The sequence below is a fragment of the Manis pentadactyla genome, chromosome 11, assembly GCF_030020395.1.
Source record: "Manis pentadactyla isolate mManPen7 chromosome 11, mManPen7.hap1, whole genome shotgun sequence".
Lineage (NCBI taxonomy): Eukaryota > Metazoa > Chordata > Mammalia > Pholidota > Manidae > Manis > Manis pentadactyla.
In genome coordinates, this window is record NC_080029.1 from 118776958 (window position 1) to 118798207 (window position 21250).

General features: G+C 47.9%; 1 protein-coding gene across 2 annotated transcripts in view; it reads left to right on the forward strand.

Annotated features, from left to right (window-relative positions):
- THSD4 (thrombospondin type 1 domain containing 4) overlaps positions 1 to 21250 on the forward strand; it is a 538324-nt gene that overhangs the window by 82716 nt on the left and 434358 nt on the right. For both annotated transcript variants that reach the window (XR_008992663.1, XM_036907842.2), the window contains exon 4: positions 57 to 415. Coding sequence is in view for 1 of the 2 variants with exons in the window: in XM_036907842.2 (XP_036763737.2) it covers positions 57 to 415 (359 nt within the window). In the remaining variant the exon portion in view is untranslated. The remainder of the gene's footprint in view (positions 1 to 56; positions 416 to 21250) is intronic.

A 21250-nucleotide genomic window follows, 5' to 3' on the forward strand; every position in this document is an offset into this window, starting at 1 on the left:
TGAGAGTGAAGCAGGAATGGGTGTTCGGGTCCCCTAACCGGCCTCTGTCTCTGCAGGTCCCGCAGCGGATGGCGGCGGCCCAGGGCGGCCCGGAGGACGGCGGCGGCGCCCCGGGCGTGTGGGGCGCCTGGGGGCCCTGGTCCGCCTGCTCGCGCAGCTGCAGCGGCGGCGTGATGGAGCAGACGCGGCCCTGCCTGCCGGGCTCATACCGCAGTCGCGGGAGCCGGCAGCCCGGAGCCCCCGCACGTGCCTTCGCAGGCCACGTGGTGTCCGCCGTGCGCACGTCGGTGCCCCTGCACCGGAGCCGCGAGCAGCCGCGCGCCACCGCGGGCCTCGACGCCCGCCGCCAGGGCCCGGTGCTGCGGGGCAGCCGGAACCCACTGGCCCGCGGCCGCGAACCCACAGCAGAAAGAAGGTACACAGCCTCTGGGACCCCGCCTGCCCATCCCTGTCCCCATTCCTGTCCCTGCCTGGACGGGCCATGTGCGCTGTCCTGCAGGACAGATTGCACGGTTAATGCTTTGCTTCTGCCAGGTGGGGAGGAATTCTTGGCTCCACGTGTTGCCTTTCATCTTTGGATTCATTTTGCAGCCTTTTAAAGCATTGAGCATGTGTCTGGCCACCCCAACCCGCACAACGCACGCCTTCCTGTGGTCCTGAGGAGGCCCTTAGGCGTCAACCTTAGGGGAGCCCTGTGGGGGGGTGGAGGAGGGGTCCCAGAGTGCCAAGATCTTGGTTCCAGGGCTCTCCTGGTGCAGAGGGCAAGAGAGAGGCCTGGACACAGGCCGTGTGGATCTGAGCTGGGGACGCAAGGAGTCTTCTAATCCAAGTGCCCATAAAGAGTTCTGGATCCTTGGAGGAGTTGAATTCTGAGTCTTAGATGATCTGAGGCTGTAGGTTTCAGGATTTTATGGAACTTTTCTAGAAGGTTCCTCAAAGAATTTTGAGTGAACACACTGCTTTGAGGATATGTCTAATTAAGGACCTAGACTCTTTTTACAGTTTTAATAAAATGTAAGTTCTAGAAATTGCATAATGGCATCAAAATAGTTATATAGCTCTAAAAAAGCCTCCCATGGCCAGGCTAGTGTAAATATGCCAAACTAGGCAGTGCCCATGGGAAAGATAGAACTACAGGAGCTGAGAACAGATTGCCAGTGAATTAATCTACAGATATTTACAGATTAGCCAGCATTCATTCGGTCTTTGTTGGGTGCCCCAGGTCCTTGACAGTTTCTGAGAGAATATTAATACAAAAGTATTAACAAGATGCAAACATTGACAAGAAGAACAAAAAGCGTAAGATATGCTCTCTATGCTTAACACATGTATCATTTCATTGTCAAACTAAATTAATGGCCACCTAGGCAGGGCAGGGGCATGTCAGGTGGGCCGCCTAACCCTCTGGGCCCTTGCAGTGCCTCATCAGCTTTGATGGCCATCCCTTCCCACTGTGGCTAGATGCTGCGTGAGAGTCCTCAGCCCAGAGCTGTAGGCTGTCCCTGCCAGCCACCTGGAGCAGGAGAAGAGATGCAAATCATACGCCCTTCCAGCCACATGCTCTTCAAGCTCTGGTCAGTAGAAGTTTGGAAAAAGAGGACCATTTCACGGAGAAAGAGCTTCAACTGAATTCTGAAGGATGAACCAAATGCGCGTAGAAAGAAGTGAAGAAGTGTGCACTCTGAGGCCTGGCACAGCCTGTCAGTGGGAGAATAAGAGAGTGAGCAGCTGGGGAAGGACGCTTTCTTCTCTCTTCCTGTGTAGAAACCCAGGTAGCCTCTAGTGTCACTGTGCAACCGAGGGCCTGCTACTGCCAAAGTTTGAGGCTTGAATGTTATCTCCTTTCAGCCAATCACAACCCCATAATAACACAGCTCCCCTTTTCCTTATCTGAAATGCTGATGGCCAGTTCACTATAAAATTCAGCACTGCACAGATTTAGAAAAGTAGTTCAGGGCCTATTTCCCATATTAATGGCATTCCTTCTGTGGTGTGGGGCAGCATCCCATAATCAAGCATATTATTGTTCCTGAGGGTGAACCATAAGAATGTTCACATCAAGTAGGATTAAAAAAAAAAGACCATAAATAAATATCTTTATGTCTGCTAAGGTCAGGTCTGCTGTCCTATGAGTTTGAACACCAAGTTGACAAAAACGTAAAAAGAAAAGGAAATATAAAAACTCGGTTTTCAAACTTCTTGGTTTTAGTATTGCAGATTTATAATAGCTAAGGTTTATTGAATGCCTGCTCTATGCCAGGCACTGTTCTTTTCACTTTACACTGACCATTTTATGAGATAGATGCTAACATCATCCCCGTTTTAGAAGTGAGGAAACAGAAGCCCAGAGAAGTAGAGTATTCTGCCCGGGACCACACAGCTAGGATGTGAAGAGTTAGGACTGGAATCTGGGCAGAACATGCTCTAAGGACCTGAGGAAGTAGATGTTACACACGAAGAATCTGAGGCCTATGAGGTAAAACGACTACCCAGAGTCCTAGGGCCATGGAAAAGCTGAGATTTGAAGGTGCTGCCTAGTCCCAGACCCCTGTATACTCAGGGACCTCTGCTTCAGCCTCTGTGGCTAAGAACCTGGAAGAGCTCTCCAGGGAACAGGCTCTAGTTGGCTTCAGGCCTGGGCTGCAAGCATTCCGGCCCGTGTGTTTTGGCAGCAGGAAATTTTTTTCTTCCAACTTATTGACAAGGGGCCAGTTATTGTTTACTATAAAGTTCCTCCAAGTTTTTATCATGCTCTTGTAAGTTGACAGTTTCAGATGAAACAATCTAAATATTAGCCTGGGAGGCCTATGCTGCCGACAAATGTCATGCTCTTCCTGGCTGACAAAAATCACGTTTGTTTATATTTATCAGTCATTAAGAACTTGCATAGTATATGTGACCCCAGAAGAAATGTCAGCATGTTCTCTGGATGGCTGTTTGCTCTGCTCTCTGTTTCAGGTTTGAGGTTTGAAGCAAAGGCTGTTAGAGCTTGGATGTTTAAGGAACTGTGAGGTTGTTATGCTAGGCAACTGAAAACTTAATTGGAGCCAGTTAACAAATAAAACAAAACCATTCATCCTTCCAACAAATATTTATTAAGCATCTACTATGTTGTAAGGCCCTGGGACAGATACAGTGGTGAATAAAAACCAGGTTGGGGGCCTGAAGGCTCTTACCAACAGGCTAGAGCAGCTGTTTGCAAACTACTATTTTTTTAAGCATAAGAATACTTTCTGCAAAGTCATTCTTAGATGGAGGCTCCATTTGTCACACAGACAAAAGCTGAGCTGCTCTGGTTGAAGCCTCAGAGGTGTCATTATAAAACCTAGGGTCCAGATCCAAATGGACCAGTGGTTTTTAACCTGGGCTGACCATTAGAATCCTCTGCCTATCTTTTAGAAATCTTGACACCCTGGTCACATCCCGAACCAACATCCAAATCACTAGGGGTTATGCTTACACATCGATATAATTCCAGTATAGCCAAGGGTGGGAATCATTGTTTGGAAGTACCTCTTTGAAACTTCAAGGTTCCATGGAAAAGAATATGGGAATCAAGTAGTGTCTGGGAGAATTTTCCGGATTCATTGAGCACATATCAGAATCACTTGCGGTGGGGTGAGGAAGCTTGTTAAGGGTAGATCTGCCCAGTCGTTGTCATCTCCCTGTCCGATGGGGATTCGGTTTTGTAGGTCTGTGGTGTGGTCTACGTAGCTTCATTTAAAATGCTTCTGATGTTCTCCAGAGTTTGAAAACCACTTCTCTAGAAACTTAGAAAAGACATGTATGTTTTGGAGCATATCCTATGTCCAGGCACTGTATCAAATGCATTATAACATTTAGAGTTTATGTGACCCTATGAGGCAAGTAAGTACATTCACATTTTACAGACAAGAAAACTGAGGCTCTAACTTACTCACAGAGTTCAGAAGCAACAGAGCCAGAATTCTAAGTAGATCTGTCAAAGTCCAGCATAAAGTTCTTTTCACTGAAATGGGTATTCTTGAAATGGATATTTTGAAAGTGAGGCTGATTGCTTCCAACAGGTGTGGTCAGAAAAGCTTTTGGGAGGGTAGTTTGAGTCACATCTTGAAAAATGGATGGAATTTGATAGTCAAGGCTGAAAAGTGAACTCTCTTTCTTCCTTTTTTTTTGCACAGCTTTTTTTTTTATTAAAGTATCATTGATATACAATCTTACGATGGCCTCACATACACAAAGCAGTGGTTCAGCATTCACCCATATTATCAAGACCTCACCGCCTCCATTGTGGTCACTACAGCATAGTAAGATGTCATGGAGTCATTAACAGCATCTCTTTCTGGCATCCCTCCTAACCAGGGAAATATTTGAATCTAGTCCAAGGTGCCAAAGGGATTAAAAAAAAATTGCAAGCCACAGTCACTCTCCTTGGAGGCCTGACACTGTGGTCATGGATCAGTGGCAAATGCCCAAAATACTGCATGTGCCGGAAAACAGTATTCAGTGTGCCCAGAATTCAGGAAGATGGGAAATCCTTGAGGGGTGAAGTCATCAGGGCGGACTACACAGGGCAGGTAGGAGTTAAACCCAACTTTGAAAAATAAATAGAACTGACTTAGCTGGCATATATTTGGAAACTTCTTGCGTCCTCTCAGACTCAAGTCCATTTCAGACCTTTGTCTCATTAAAACATACACATACACCCTACAAATCACATTCCAAAAGGCCTTAGAAATAATGTCAGTATTTACTGGAGCTCTCCCAAGGATCCTGAGCTTAGGTAATTTAGCTTAACTTCTCTGAGCCTCAGGGGCTTCATTTTTCAAATGAGAGGAATAATAACACCTATCAATGGAATTGTTGAGTAATTAATGAAATCATACATTCATGTTACCTGGTCCATAGTGGGTGCTCAATAAATTGTGACTGTATCTCCTGCTAGGGGCTTAAGGGCTGGTGTTAGTGTGTTGGAGTTCCACCTGGACCTCTGGTCCTGTAGGAAGGGTCAGGCGGAAAACTGGGGCCACCTGGGAAGACAGGGAGGCAGGAACTGAGGTTGAGTCCATGAGAGTCCCGCCCTCACAACTTCGGTGCAGCCAGGATCCCACGGCCTGGGCACCCCACCCTCTGCCCTTTCTGGGTGTGACCAGCTTGGAAATGCCCCCCACCAAGGGTGATCTTCCTGGCATTTAGCCAACACAGTGCAGCCTGGGGAGGCTCTGCACTGGGGGAGTCCAGCCTGCAGGTCTTGGCCAACAGATTCCATAATGGCATCCAACCAAGTCCTCCCTCCCTCCATGCCCAGGGCTGTGTGCTTGTGATGGCTAAAGCTCGGGGGCTGGTGAGGCAGGGTGTTAGGGGAGTCCTGCAGTGCAGGGCATGCTGCCATGTAGCCACTCACGCTGGTGAAACTGGAGACACTTCTCAGCAGGACAGCCTTGCCCCTCAATTTCGGGAAATGGGTACCTGCAGACTGGAGGGAGCTGGAAGGAGCCTGTGTAACTGTAGGACCTTCCCTTTGGTAAACCGAACAGATTTCTCCCCATTCCCACAATGTCTAGTGACAACAGCACCCAGAGAGGGTCCCTGCTGCCTGAGTCCATGTACATGAGCTTACAGAACATTCACCTGTTGAAAATGTCTATGGGCCAGTTTAATAGACAGGCTATGAGAGCAGAGCCCATTCCTGTTTGAGAACGACTTCAGGGGACTTTTTCACCTCTGGTTGCCTAGGAGCCTGCAGACAGGGAGGCAGTTCCTTCCCAGAGGGCTTCCTGTGCTCACCTACATTAGCCAGTTTTCCTAATGATTACACAAGGGAACCAACTGGATCTGGGGACTGGGATGCTTGATGGCTGCAATTCAGAGATTTTTACAATGTGGGGCATGCCCCCCACCACCCCGCTCCCCCCGCCACCACCAGCAGACGTTGCCAAATGAAGAACTTTCATCTGCTGGGGATTGTTGTAGGAGCCTGGGACATGAAAGTCACACATCTGAAAATCATGGCCTCTGTGACCCGTGGGTGGAGTGCGTCACATCCCTCAGGCATCAGCAGGAGGTTGCAGAGGGTGGGCTTCCAAGAATCTCCCAGAGAAGCAGAGCTAGTTTTTTCCTGGGAGCTAGTCTGGCTGGAGCCAGGATTCTGTTGTCCAGGCTATGCAGACCCACATCTCAGGAGCAGTTTTGTGGGCAGTTCTCAATTATTGTTTTTTTTTCCCTTTGAAAAAATTTTGCTTATTTGTTTTCAGTCTATTAGCCAGACCTTCAGATGACAGGGGAACAGGAGCTAACGCATCCTGAGAGGCTGCAAATTGAATGATAGTGAAGACCTGGAGGAGACAGGTCTGGGTTCTCTGCCCAGCGCTGCCACTTACTAGCTGTGTGTCCTGCTGACACGGCTTAACTTTGCCCCCATGGGGTAATGATACCCCATTTCATTGGGTTGCTGTGAATTGAATAATTCATACAAAGTGCTTAGCACAGTGTGGGGCCACCCACAAACACTCACTGAAGGGGGCAGAATGCCTTCCACATGCCAGGCCCACTGGCAGGTGTTTTACATGCAGCATTTTACCACATCTTCATCATAGTCTTGTGTGGTACCGTTCCCATTTATGGGTGACAAACTCAGGGGTCAAGGAGAAAATGTATAGTTCAAGGTCACATAGAAAGAAGGCGACAGAATCAGGCTTTAAACCCATCTGTGCTCCTCCTTAAAAGGCTTTGAAAGCCTCTTTGAAAGTCTTTTTCAAAGTTAACACTCATCAATTAAGATAAGTTTGATAAACTAATAACTCTCTGAGATGACAGCAACATCTTTCTTGAATTTTACCCCAAAGCTTTAGTATAGTTTATATAGTAACACTGAAACCATCCCGGCATGAGCTCCAAAGTCCACGTGCGAAGTCCAGGGGAACGCCAGCTCGTCGACAGCTGCCCTTGCGTAATCTTCACAAAAAGGTATTTGCTTTTAAAAACTGCCTCTGGACCCCCAGGCTTAATTAATAGAGCTGAGCTGCATAGTACCATTTTCTACTGTGCTGTCATTTTAATTCAGTCAACATTCCTTGTGTATTTGCTGTGAACCAGGCGCTGTGCTGAGCACAGGAGGGGTGCACAGGTGAAGGTGTGATTTTCAAGGACCTTGGTGTCTAATGGGGAAACAGCCCAGGGATGACCCCCATGCAGGAGTGTAATAAGCATTCCATCTGTGTGATGAGCAGAGGACTGTGGGAGCACGGGGAGGGGCAGCTCATTCTTATGGGGTCAAGGTAACTTCGTTGCACAGGGTACTTCCTTGAAGGATGACTTTGCATTTCTCAGGTGGGATGAGCTATGAAGTGCTTGGTATGGATGGGGGATGACAGTTGTTTGGTGACACAGAGAGACAAGAAAGTCTCCTTGTCCTCAAGGGGTTCCAGCTGGTGGATTAGGGGAAGAAGACATGCAAACTGACATTTATAAGACCAACGGCCCAGGGCGCTCGTAGGAGGAATGCTCAGGGTGTGGGGAATGGGGCTTGGGGAAGGCCTCCCAGAGGAGGTGATAACTGAGCTGAGCTTGGAGGAAGAAGGATTCTAGCAGAGCCCAGGAGCGAGGCAGGCATTCCCCAGCAAGCAGACGGCAGAGGTGGAGACCTGGAGACATGAGCGAGCCTGCTGTGTTCTGGAAATCCTCAGCAGTCTGATGGACTGGAGCACCGGCTTGTATTTGGGGGAGTGTCCAGGGGAGACTGGGGAAGTCACAGGCTTCCTCCCAGGGGATGACTACCAGGCAGTCCTAAGGGGGTTGAACGAGAAATTATTTGAGACAGCAACCCCCATAAACATGATGACCAACCATTTTAAAACAAGACTATGTCTCCAGTGGATGTTTGGTCCAGTTCTCTCCTTAATGCTCTCGTGATTTTCAAAATGTTTGGCTGTGCCAGTCCCTGCCCCCATCTCCATAAATCCTCCACAGCCATGGGTTACTGACTGGGGGGCTAAGATTGCTGCTCTAGCTTTGTAATAGGTGTGCTAGTTTCTTACTGATGCTGCAACACCACAAATTTAGTGGCCGGAAACAGCACAAATATATTCTCTTACATTCTAGACGTCAGAAGCCTAAAATCAAGGCTTTGTTTCCTTGCCTTCCCTGCTTCTAGACCCTGCCTGCATTCTCTGGCTCGCAGGCCTTTCCTCCCTCACGCACCTTCTTGCTTCTGCTGTCTTAGCCCCTCTCTGGCTCCCACCGCCTCCCTCCCTCTCGTGAGGACCCTTATGATTGCATGACCCCACTCAGATAATCCAGGGTAATCTCCTCATGTCAAGACCCTTAATCACACCCGCGAAGTTCCTTTGCCACCACATAAGGAAACATTCACATGCTCTGGGGATTAGGACGCGGGCACCCTGTTGCGGGGGGAGCGTTCTCCAGCCTACCATAATGTACTTGCGTTTGGCAATTTCTGTGCCATTTACCAGCCACTTCCTCACATCACGTCTCGTAATTGTCTATGGGAAATTCAGCAGTACTGTTCCCCAGAGAAAAGAAAAGGAAAAACCACACATTCCCCACCCTACCCTTAATGTTCTTCGGACATGCGGGATTAACCAAGGACAGTGACGATAATGAAGTTAGAGATAATAGCCGCCCAAGGCGACCGGCGCAAGGAGCTGTGTGCCCCAGGTCCAGAGCCCAGGCCCCGGTTCCCATCTCTCATGAATGCTTTAATCTTGGGCAAGTCACCTCATTTCTCTGTTCCTTTTGCCAGATACCGATGTGCTATTGAGGCCCAATTCTGTTGTAAATGTTCCGACCACTCTCCTGCCGTCAGAGTAGTGGAAGGAGAAGGTGGCCAGCAGACAGCCTCCAGACACGTTTTAAAACACAGTCTGGAATGTGATGCTTTTTCTTCTTTCTAGATGTGTCCGAATCGCTACCCTTCAAATAGCCTCTGTTCAGACTTAGGTCTCATAGAAGTCGTCCACACGTCTGACCTTCTCTTGTTGGTCTCCCCCTGGGCCTCGGCCCATTTCTATTGGAAGCATTTGCATTTCTTACCTCAAAGAAAGCCCTGGGCTGGGAGTCATTAGACCCCACATCCTGGCTCAGCAACCATCATTTGCTAACCAGATGACCTTTGGGAATCACTTAATCTAATCTATAAAATGTGGACAATTATCTGTTCTCTGTCTACCACAAGGCCCATTGAGAGGGTAAAATGAAGTAACAGCTATAAAAATACTTTGAAAACCATAAGATACTGTTCTAATATGGCTTGATTATTATATTGTCATTGATTGGATAATCTTTGGGTTGTAAAGCCTTGTGTCTCTGCATTTTTTGTATGTGTGTGTGTGTGTGTGCATGTGTCTGTTCATGTGCTTGCACATGCACTCACGTGTATGGAGTACGTGTGTACATGGGCATATGTGTTTTACTTGAAAGGTCCATTTGTTTTGAAATAGGGCAGGCAGGACCAGACCTAGAGCACAGGCTTTACTTTCCCACCTCCCTAGGGAATGGTCTGTGTCCTCTGGGTAGGAATCATTTGTGTTTTTCAACTTCTCCTTTCCTGCCCACTTTCTTGGAGGCTCTTTGCATTTCATCATTAATAACTCTGAAACAATATGTTATTTCTGCCCTGAGGGCTGGGGAGCCCTGAAGCTGAGGTAGGGCCCTTTCATGATGTCAGATAGAAAACTTGCTGTTAATTAAACTTCACAAAACCACATGCCATTTTCCTGACCCGCAGTGGATACTTAGGGAGTCTTGTTACAGACAGGGTGTTAGAAACCACATGGCAAAGAGAAGGGAAATCTTTGGTCTTGTCTGCATTTCTTGGAGAACCTCCATGGTGATCCTGGGTGGTGAGCTCAGAAAGTAGGTATACTATTTGAAATGCACACTGCATGTTTTGGTGTTTTTTTGTTTTCTTCCTCTATGGAAAGTTTTGTTTGTTTGCTTTCTGAAGCAGAATTTCCCAGGATTGTCTGACAAGAAGTTACCTGTCGATAAGCTAACCAGATAAATGGTGTTTTCGTACACTTGGGTTTCTCAATCAGAAACCTTGGCCCTTTTCAGTGAGAGTTTCCGCAGAGCTGGGCCCTCTGGTATGTACATTTCTGCCTGTAGGTTAGGAAAGATTGGAGCCAGATTTTAAGCTTGAGTTACTCTGATCTCAGATAAGGCTCCAAAGAGCCCTTGTTCATTTCTTGTGGCATTTCATTAAGTGTCAGAAGTATTTCATTAGTTATCAGAACAAAGATCACATTTGCCCTAAGAATGCTGTGTTGAACCCTCTCCAAGTCATTCATAACTCTGGGTTCCAGCAAAGAGATATGATGGGCTATGGAAAAAGCCTGACTACAACATGCATGTCCCAGAAGGGAGACCTCAACTTTGCGTCTGGGACCCCCAGGGCTTCTCCTTGGATGCACGCCTGGTGGCAGCCTGAAATGCCTTCACGTAAGGATGAGAGGGGGACACATCCTTTATGCGTGAGTTATTGTCATTTCCTTTATTCATCCTTTCTGCACACATTGGGGATTCAGTCGTGGGGATGAAAACCATTTTTACAGCATTTGCATGTGTGCCATGTGTTGCTCGAGCCTCAACCAGCCCTATTTTACAGTTGAGGACTCTGAGCAGAGGTAGGGGAGTCCCAGCATCCTGCTTCCATAAGGGGCAGAGTGGATCTGAAGGCGGGGATGCCTGACCCCAATGTCCCATTTTTCCCACTGCCACTCCGAGCCTATAATGTGGGCCTGGGAAATTCACCTGTATGTGCCAGGGCTTGGGCGCCACCGCTGTGGCCTCCCTGTTGGTTCTCACGGCAAAATGCTCACAGACCCTTAAGGGCTTCTTGAGGCCTCACTTGCTCAGCCATCCTCACGCCCTTTCCTGGACATGTGGTTCTTCTGACTCCTCACTATTAACAGTCACAAGAGAAATCACAACTCATGCCTACTGAGGGTTTACTGTGTGGTACAGTAGGCCGAATGATGTCCCCCCCCAAAAGATAGCAGGTCCCAATTCCTGGAGCCTGTAAATGCTAACTTATTAGGGAAAAGGGAGTTTACAGTGTGGTTAAGGGTCTTGAGGTGTGGAGATTATTTTAGATGACACATACAGGTGAGCCCTAAATGGCCTCTGGAGGGAGGGAGCCCAGCCCTGCTTGCAACTTCATGTCGCCTCATTGATACTGATTTTGAACTTCTGGTCCAGAACTGAGAGCGAATAGATTTCTGTTGTTTCAAGCCACCAAGTTTGTGGTAGTTTATATAGCAGCCCTAGGAAAAGAATGCATAGTGCAAAAGGCTCTGAGCTAAACTTCAAAGGACCCCTCTGTATAAAACTCTTGTCTGAATCGTTCCTTTTTTTTATATGAAAAGAACTCTGCACTTAGGACTCTGGGTCCCAGAACTGACAGTTTGCAGAATAGGGATTTGAACCAGAGTCAGGCTCTAAGCCCCTGCTCTTACCCACTGTGTTTTTCTCCTTTCCTTCCCCTTGACTCCTTTTTCTTGCTGATGCCTCCTCAGGCAGGCCTTGGTCAAGGTCAGGACTTGCCCCTAAAGCGTTCCTTTTCCTCTTTATGGTTTGACCCCCAGTCACACGATATTGTCTTTATTTCTTCAAGAATCTTTTTTACACGGAAACATTCAGTCCCCTGTGGACCATGTGGATCCAGCAGCGATTAGCTAAGATTTCCCTTTACCTTGGTGTTTGGAACACAGTTCATTGGGTGCAACTGCTGAAAATGTGTTCTTCCTGGATTTGGAAGGAAACAGTAATTTTCCCCCCATTTTTCAGTAAATTCTTAGTTCAAACAGTCCATTCTTGTAATCCTTTGTGAATGTCATTTGGTATTTATAAGCTGTACTATATTGCAGCTGTTTAAGCTCCTTAAGAGCTTACCATTCATTCATTCTGTAACATTTGTTAATATTACAATAGTATCTGTTCACACAGATAGCTAGGACAGGTTGTTTAATGACTTGCAGACTCAGTTTCCTTTTGTATAAAATAGGAGTAATGACTCACCCTGATGTTTGCAGTGATGGTTCAAAGGGATACCACCCATAAATAAATTTCAATAAATTATTGATACCTGAACACTGAACTTATCTATTTAAATACACAGTGTTAAATATTTTGAAGGGAGGGTAAAAATTCTAGAACAAATCCCCCTTTCCTTCTGTTAACTGAGGGTCACAGACTTGCTCCTAAATAACCTTCTATAATGCAAGGAAAATCATGCATTATTCTTCACTCATGATTATTATACTTGAAACAATTTCATATTTATAATAAAGGAAAATATGAAGTGACATATGGTAAGTGGGTACATAGAAAGTGGTATAAAAATTCAGAGTGGGCAAGAGATCCAGAATAGAAGAGGAATTGCATCCTCCATTGCCTCTTTCATGTAAAAGATGCTCAACAAATCTAAGTTGCATTATAATCATATTGCTGTTGTATTAATGAATTCAGCAGAACTTACAGAAAATAGTCCTTCCACTTGCTTCAACCTGCTGGGGGTCAGCCTCTGGGGCAGGGGGGCACTGTTCGAGGTCCCCCAGGGGATAGGGGTTGAGAGCTCACATTTGCTTAGCACCTGCCCCCGCTAACACTGTACCCCACAGGTAATATCATTTGGTTTCCCCTAGGCCCCTGGAGTCCTGGATGGCTGCTCAGGTTGAGATTACAGCACATACCTGCTGGCCCCCGGGATGGCCCCTCTCATTTACACTGGAGAAATGAATGTGTTTACTGTTCTTCATGCAAAGCTGGCTCCACAGCATTCAGCCCACGTTTGGCCGTCTGCCTTTGCTGTGACCCGTGCATGTCAAGGTTGCAGGCTCTGTGTCTCCCCACTTTGGGACACTGCAGCTGGCATGGTAACCACCATTTACAGAGTGCCCACTGGGAGCCAAGTCCCGGGCTAGGTGCTTTGCCTTTATCATCTCATTTAATCCAGCGACAGCCATATGAGGTAGGCACCGTCATCCCCATTTTACTGCTGCGGATAAGAGATGTGGAGTGACTTGCCCATGATCACGCAGGTGATTAGTGGCTGATCAGGCCTATTTGATGGAATCCTGGGCTCCTTCTACTATCCCATGTCACCACCTCTGTCCCAGTTGGTCTTATATCCCTCACCTTCAGGGATGCCCTGCCCAGCACAAAATAGGGTGGTGCTCTCATCTCTGCTCAGAGTTCTCTAATGCTATCTCAGCCTTAACTGGAAATGCCTCTCTGTTCTATCTCTGCTGGCTCATTTTTCACCTTTATGTGAGTCAAAAAAGATGCCTCTTCTCTGGCCAGATTCCTCTCCCCACTGGGAGGACACCCTGGATGTCAGGACCCAGATGGCCTCGTGTAGTGAATAACCTGCAGGTGGCCTTTGGATACCCTTACTTCCTGTTGGTCTGAAACTGGCTTCCTTGGCTACCCACTCCCTTGCCCTTATTCCACCCCTCTGAGCCCACCTGACAGTCATTCCTGGAAACTCAAGATCACGCAGAGGCTCGGCAGCCCCAGGGAGCAGTTTGATGACTTGTTCTTAGGGTTGCCTGGCTGATTTTTAAGCACGATCCTCTGGACAAGGAGAAGCGGCCTGATGGCATAGCTGGGGTCAGAGTCCAGGTCACCTGCTGCGATCACTGACCCAGAAGGGTTGGGTCTGTTCTGAAGGCTGCTACTCAGTTTTATTTGTAGGGGTGTGGGGGGGGGGGGCCGCCTCATGGGCCCCACTTCCTGGGAGGGAGCGGGTGGGTCACTGAGGGTGGGGTCTCCTTGAGGCTTGGCTTCCTGGTGCTATAAGGGCCTTCTGAAATCAGAGTTGTTCCCCAGCCTCTTCTCTGCTTCCTTTGCTTGTGTCCTGGCTCCTGGTCGTGCTCCTGAATCCATGTGTGAAGATACCTCTTTCCTTTCTCTGATGAGCACAAATCCATCTCTTCCAACTGTGCCCTCTCCCCCTTCCTGCCCTCCCCCACTTACAAGCCTTTGGGATTCCTCTGCGCTGAAGGCCCAGAGCAAACCGGCCAGCTGACTCTCGCTGGTGTTCAGATGCAGATCTGCAGTGCTGTCTGGGGAGCGCCGGCCGAGCGGGGCAGACCAGCTAGAGTGAGAGTGTGCGCTGCGCGGTCGGAAGCCAGGAAGGCGTTTGTTTTCATCGTCTTAGTTTGCATTTCCCTAAGTGGTCAGGGTTTTGCGTCTTATCTTCTGTAGACACCAGACAATTTATTGCCTAGAACGGCCCTGGCAGGAGTTTCAGTCTTCGGAACTTCTAAGAAGACATTTGCACTCAACCTAAGCCACTCGCTCACAGCCTCTTTGAACTTAGCACAAGCTATCCTTTCTCCCTTTGGCAGGTGCTCACAATGGAACAGGGCGAGTTTAGGAACACTGGGCCCTTTCCAGTTTCGGTCTGCAGACTCCTTGCAGTCCAGCTTGCTTTGGCTCGGGTGGCTCCTTGGTGAACGCACGTTTCTGCTCTTCAGCTGCTTCTCCTCCCCAGTCTTCCTCCCCTGGAATTCAGGCTCTCTAGGTGGGCAGTGGTTCCTGACTTCTAATTTCACCAGCTCCCTTTGCTTGCCACCCAGATGTGTGGGGCTGTCTTCTTGCTTCTTGGAACTCAGAACCTATAGTCTCTACTCATTGATCCAGACTGGTAGCTGTTACTGGCCCATTGGTTAGAAATGTCGAGCTGTTAAGCTACGGTCTCTCACATGTGTTATTTCAACAAACATTCACAGAGCGCCTCGGGGTGAGACCCGCTGCTGGTCACAGGGCTTAAGCACAGAGTGAGAAATGAACGTGCTTTGCCCTTCTAAGGCAAGAACTAGAAGACTTGCCAGGGAACCAGGCCTTTGACTTAGCCACGTCGACAAGGTACAATGTTCATGCTATGGCAGAGGGGTGTACAGACTGCCCCTCAAGAGCACTAAGTGTGGGGGCGTCTTAGGGAAGCATACAGGGCCCTGATGTTTATACTGGGCCTGCAAGTTGGTGGGATAGAATTCCAGGTGGGGCCTTGGAGGCACAAGAGCTCAGTGGGCTTGGGAAATGGCTAGTGATCCGTTATGCCTGCACAGTCACAGGGTTGGGGCAGGAGACAGGGACAGGGGGAGGGAGAGGGAGGCTGGAGGTGAATCTGGGAAGATGGACTGAGACCGGATGATGAAGGACATACCATGGTATCAAACCAAATGTGCCTCAAAACCATCTTGGTTTGACCTTGATTTTCTAGACAGAGAAGAGCCACAAGGGTTTTTGAAATAGAGGGCTGGGGTCAGCGCTGTGTTAGAAGGACAAATCCAGTGGAGAGGGAGGTCAAAACGGCATACAGTTGCTGACCCTGACTTGGGTGCCTACTGGCTGGGGATGCCCACCAGGGTGTCTGTCATTGCCACAACTCCTGAAACGGTCTCACCAAGTCATTGCTGTTCTTTAAGTAGGCTTGTCGCCCAGGTATATTCAGACTCAAAAGTTCCCACCAGGGCTTGAGGCTGGCAATGGCCTTTGCCAATCTAAAATCTTTCTGGGAGTAGATGTCTTTTCAGTAATTAACAGTGACATTTCAGAAGAATATTTTGTCCCCTATTTCTGTCCCCGCAGTCTTTGGGACTTAACAGCCTACTTTAACGAGGGTATTTTATATTCTGTCACAATGTCTGCAGATTTAAGCATCAAGGTAACTGACTTGGTTTCCCTTGGTGGGGGTGGTTATACAGCCGACACAGCCTCAGGGTGGGTTCTGACCGGGCAGTTCTTCATTTGCTTCTTACGAGCTTCCCCACATCCATAGTTACATTTTTAAAAATGCAGTGGAAAACAGTTTATTGTTTTCCTTTTTTATATCACTTTCATATATTGAAAGCCTGTGCAGGAGGCAAACAACATGTTTTGTGGTCGGACAAAAGGGTGAGAAGTGGCCAACCAGTGGTCTCCACTCCACTCCCTCCCGTGTCTGCTTCCCAGACGAAGGTTTGATTTGTTTCGGTTCAGGAATGTATCCTGCATATGTATGCACTTGCACATAGTGTATACATGTTTTCTTTCCTTTTTCCACCAACAGGAGTGTGGATATCCTCCGTTTTGTGTTCTCAGAGGATTGTCCTAGTTACTTAACTGTATTGGAAGACTGTTCTGGGTCTCTATCTATGCATCTGCCTTATTCCTGACACCAGCTTCACTGTACTCCAACATATCTATGCCACATAAATGAACAAGTCCCTTTTCCCTTATCCAAGGACACACAGGTTGTGTTTCAGATTTATAATTTACAATCACAACTCAAAAATGCAAAATGCAATTTCTTTCTCTGTGACTGGACTTGGTTCTATTGTTGCTGCTAAAGGAAAACTGCCAGTTCCGGGAGACTCAGATGCTCAGACACTTCCCATAAAACACGATCGGTTCAGGGTTTATGCTCAGCTCAGTCAGGTGTCTTGGCCTTCCTCACATTCTCTTCTCCCTGCGGGTGACCTGGCTTCCCAGCCGAGGGGTTCTGTGCAGCCTTGGTGAGAAGGAGCAGGGTGTCTGCTCTGCTTCACTGGCTGCCTCCCAGCCTTTGCAGGAGCTGCTGCCGGTCTCCATGAAACCCCCTGGGCTGACCCACCAGTGCTCAGGTGGGCCCCGCCACCATGCCACCTCCCTCCTGTGTCCTGGTCAGGTGCCACCCTGCAGATCCTTGTGTCTCAGGAGCCTAAACATATCTGGGGTTTCTGCTGTGCCCCACCCAGGCCTGAGCCCTGCGGCCTGATTTCTAGTTACCGCCTCTCAGTTCCTCCCTCATCTGCCTGCTAGTCAAACTCTTCATTTCCTTTGGTTTGACAAGATAATTCCAAGGTCACAGGACCTTCGTCATACTCTGCAGTGTGCACTATACCTCCGCTCTCTCTGCCCCAGACTTTGCCTCTTGTCAGACAAAGCCTCGCTTTTCAAATTCAAATTCTAGAGAGACCTCTCTCTCCTCGTGCTGATCTTTGAGTCTTCTCTTCCCTGGCTCTGTAAGCCTCAATTTTATTCTAGAAGTCCTTCATGGAAAAGAAGAGATTACTGAGAGGGAGACATGCACTGCCTGCTTCCTCAAAACAAAAAAAAGTTGTCCTCCGAGGGGCATTTCAAGTGTTCTGCCAGGTGAACAGGGCTCTCCTAAGGACCTTACGCCCACACTTCCGTGTGCCTCTCTAAGACTTGGATAATGCCTAGGGTGTGATTCCCACTGTCCAGCATCTTCAAAAATGTCTGTAAAAGCCTCTTGAAAGATGCATTTAATCATACCAGTGGATTTGGAAAAAGCAGTTCACTTGGTAGTAATTGTAAATGACATCTCCCTCCCTTCTTTCTGAGCCTGAAGTGCCAACTGGAAATCCTTTGTTTCCTCGCTGGGAAGAGAAAGGGAGGAAGAATGTGCACATTTTGGAGGCTGGTACAGAGGCATCGTCAGATGCAGCATCTCTCCATTAATAATTAGGAGTCTGTGATGCTTCGCTTCTGATTTCCTCGGCCTGTCTTAGATGCCAAGATGGGCCAGGTAAATTTGCCCCAAACCATTGGCTTAGTAAGAGTTTACTGTTGATCTATAATAACGGTACAAAGTGCAAATATGCCCTAAAGCTTCACTTTTCATCATATGGAGATTATTCATTCAGTATATTAAGATTCAATAGGATCTTAGATTTTCTCAACAGCATCTAATATGGGGATTGCATCTGTCCCCGACTCTGACAGCTATCTCCAGTAATAAATCATCTTCCATCTCGTAAGCCTCCCTCCCATCTTCCCCTTGGAAGAACTGATTTCTCTTTACCTAGCAATTCAACTCAGGTACCTAGCTGCAAAGGAATGTGCCTCTCTAAACGCTGTAAAGCCAGAACCTCCCAGACGAAGCAGCACAAGGAGACTTTCTGTGGCGCAGGGGCGACTGTCGTCCTTGCCAGCTCACTCCATGGAGTGCCGGCCTCTCCAGGACCCTCAGGCCTGACTCCTGACGCCCAGGCGGGTCCCGGGGGCTGCTGCTCCGCTGGACGCTGTGGCCCATGTGTGGTTCATGTTAGCACAGCTGAGAGAGGCTGGGCCTCTCACAGAGACTTGACAGAGCTCTAAGGGAAATAAACACGGGGAGAATAAGAAATACAAACAGACTGGCTTCTGGAGGGCAGAGTTCTCTCTCTGCCCTTTCCACTCTGGACTGGAAATTAAGAAAAGAGATGGGAAGCCATCCTCTCTAGCTGCAAGCAGCTGACAGACAGCCTTGCCTGGGTGGCTGTCCAGCTCTGACAGACATGCATGGAGCACCCTTGACCCCTTAATTCTTGCGTCCTTTTGAGAATGAAGGCCAAGTCCCAGCCCCTGCTAGGTCCTCCTTTCCATTCCAAAACCTGTTTCTTCTCTGAGTATTCCATACCAGAAGTGATCCCACCTAGTAGGGGAGACTTCTGCATACAGGGAGGTGGCCTTATCTTCAGTGCCACAAAAGTTTTAACAGTCTTTTAATGAAATATCACATTTCATATAACAAATTAGACAAATGTAATAACAGGAAGAGGAGATTCTCCCTTTATTGGTGAAAGTAGTTTGAGCCATTCATTCTCTATTTCAGTTATTCAACAGTTACTGAACACCTATTATGTGCCAGTCATTGTACTAGGTTCTGTAAGACAAATAAGACATATTCCCTACTCTGAAGGAGCCTACAGTCCGGTAAACTAAGGCAGACTAAACAAACAGCATTGTAAAAGATTATTGTGCTGTGACAGTTACATGGGGGCCAGTGGAAGGACAAAAGAGAAGGACCTAGATTCTGTGGAGTTGGTGGGGGTGGGTTTGGGCCAGGTAGTATTTCACTGAGGAAGTAACACTTCAGCTGAATCCTGAAGGACGAATAGGTAGGGGAGCCAGGGAATGGTGGTGGGAAAGGAGCCTAGTGGAGCCATCAGGCTCGAACAGAGCACAGAGAAATAAACTGGGCTGTTTTGCTGGGAAACTCCAAGGAGCGTGGTGTGCGTGGTCTGTGTGGTGCCAGGGCTCTGACAAGAGGGGCAGGAGGAGCCATGCTGTGCAGGTTGGTGGCTCTGCCACGGAGTTTGATGAATGCAGAGAGTGGGGGAGAGTGGGATGGGTGGTTCATGGGAGTGAAACGGCAGTGGCGTTCACAATGTGATCTGCAGAGCAGCATCAGCCTCGCCTGGAAACTTGTTAGAAATGCAGGTTCTCAGTCCCCACCCAGGCGTCCTGGGTCCAACTCTTTGCAGGTGGAGTTCAGCGGTCATGTTAAACAGGACTCCCAGGTTGTTCTCATGCTTGCTCAGGTGAGAAGTGCTGAGGTGGAGATCACAGGAAGAACTAGAAGGAAAGCAGTTCTGTTCAGGGAAAGGTGATGAATTGGGGCGTGAAGGTGTTGAGTTCGAGATGTCTGTGGGAATGCATGGACAGAACTATCGATGTGGGGTCCCAGCACCCCCGGTGCCGGCATCTCTTGGGAGCTTGCGATGGTGCAGGATCAGAGGCTCACCCAAATCAGGAGCTGTATCTGGACTGGATTCCTAGGGGTTCTGTGGGGGAAGCAGACTCTGGTCTAGAGGTCAGTGGGGGCGTGTGGCTGATGCTCAGGAGCGGGGGCTGGGTGTGGTCAGGCAGAGGTGATGGCTGTAGCTGCCGCTTTCCAGGGGACGTGTGTAGAGTCGGGGAGAGGGAGCCTAGATGTGGCATCTTTGCTTGATGCACCACACTGACTGGTCAGGACGAGCATCATAAAGCTGCACAACATCACACACAACGAGCCCCGGGATGGCAGCCAGACTGTTGTAAGGAAAGTATTTTATGTGCTTGTTATCCTTTCCAAAATGCTATTTGCAGCCATTATCTCAGAAGCAACAATTTTCCGGGACCCAGAATAGGTCATTGGAAGAACTGGGACTGGAACCTACTGTCAGAGCCCTTACTGTCCAGTTCTCATCATGGAGCCAAGCATGGGAGGTGCGGGGGGGGGCTCTGCATTTACTTATGTTGTCAGGGCTGGAAAAGTGGACAAAGAAAACATCACATGCTCAGTAGATGCTCAGAGAAGTTGCCCAATAAAGTTTTGTAAAGGCTGTTGGAACAAATTATGGAAAGCAAATGATAAAAACTGCTCTCAGATTCAATAAATGCATTCCTACTGGTAATCTCAATTTGATCTTTACAACATCATTGGAAGTAGATAAGATGGGGAGTGTTCATGCTCTAATTAAAAAAGAGTAACAGCTTTATTGAGATAAAACTGACATACCATGAAATCCACCATTGAAAGCATCTCATTCAGTGGTTTTAGTACATCCACCAGGTAGTGCAACCATCACTGCTATCTCATCACAGAAATTCCATCACCCCAAAAGAAACCCTGCACCCCTCAGCAGCCAGCCGCCCCCTGCTTCCCTGCACCCGGTCCCTGCAACCACTAGCCTGCTTGCTCTCTCCATGGACTCGCCTCTTCTGGACACTTCCTGTCAACAGAATCATAACAACATGTGGCCTTTTGTGTTGACTTCTTCCACTTAGACTGTTTTGAGGTTCATCTGTGTTGTCGTAAATAGCAGTACTTCATCCCTTTAGGGCTGATTAATAATCCATTCTTTGGATATTCTATGTTTTGTTTATTCCTTCATCAGTTGATCGGTATTTGGGTGGTTTCCATCTCTGAGCTGTTATGAATAAAGCCATTATGAACATTCATGGGCAAGTTTTTGTGTGGACATATGTTTTCATTTCTCTCGGGTATATCCCTAAGATTGGAATTGCCGGGTCATATGGTAATGCTACATTTAGCTTTCTGAGGCACTGCCAGATAGTTTTCCAAAGTGACTGCATCATTTTACATTCCCACCAGGAATGTGTGATAGTTCCAGTTTCTCTGCATTCTCTCCAACACTTGTTATTATCTGTCCTATTTATTACAGACATCCTACTGGGCGTCCTCTCATTTTATAGGTAAGAAAACTGAGGGTACATTATTTGCCAAGGTTCATAGAGCTAGTAAGTGGCCAAGCTAGAACTTTCTGTTTTTTTAAGTGAATACTTGGATAATGCATGCTCTGTGCTAGGCATTATTTAAGTCTTTTGCTCTTAAGTTATCGAGTCTTTACAACAAACTCTAAGGAAGGCACTATTATCATTATTTATAAATGCATTTAGGGCCAGCACTGGGCCCAGAGTGAGGCCCTTGGGCCCAGTGTTTAAGGAGGCATTGCTCTCAGGTTCCACCAGGACTTGCATGGCCCTGAGAGTGAGC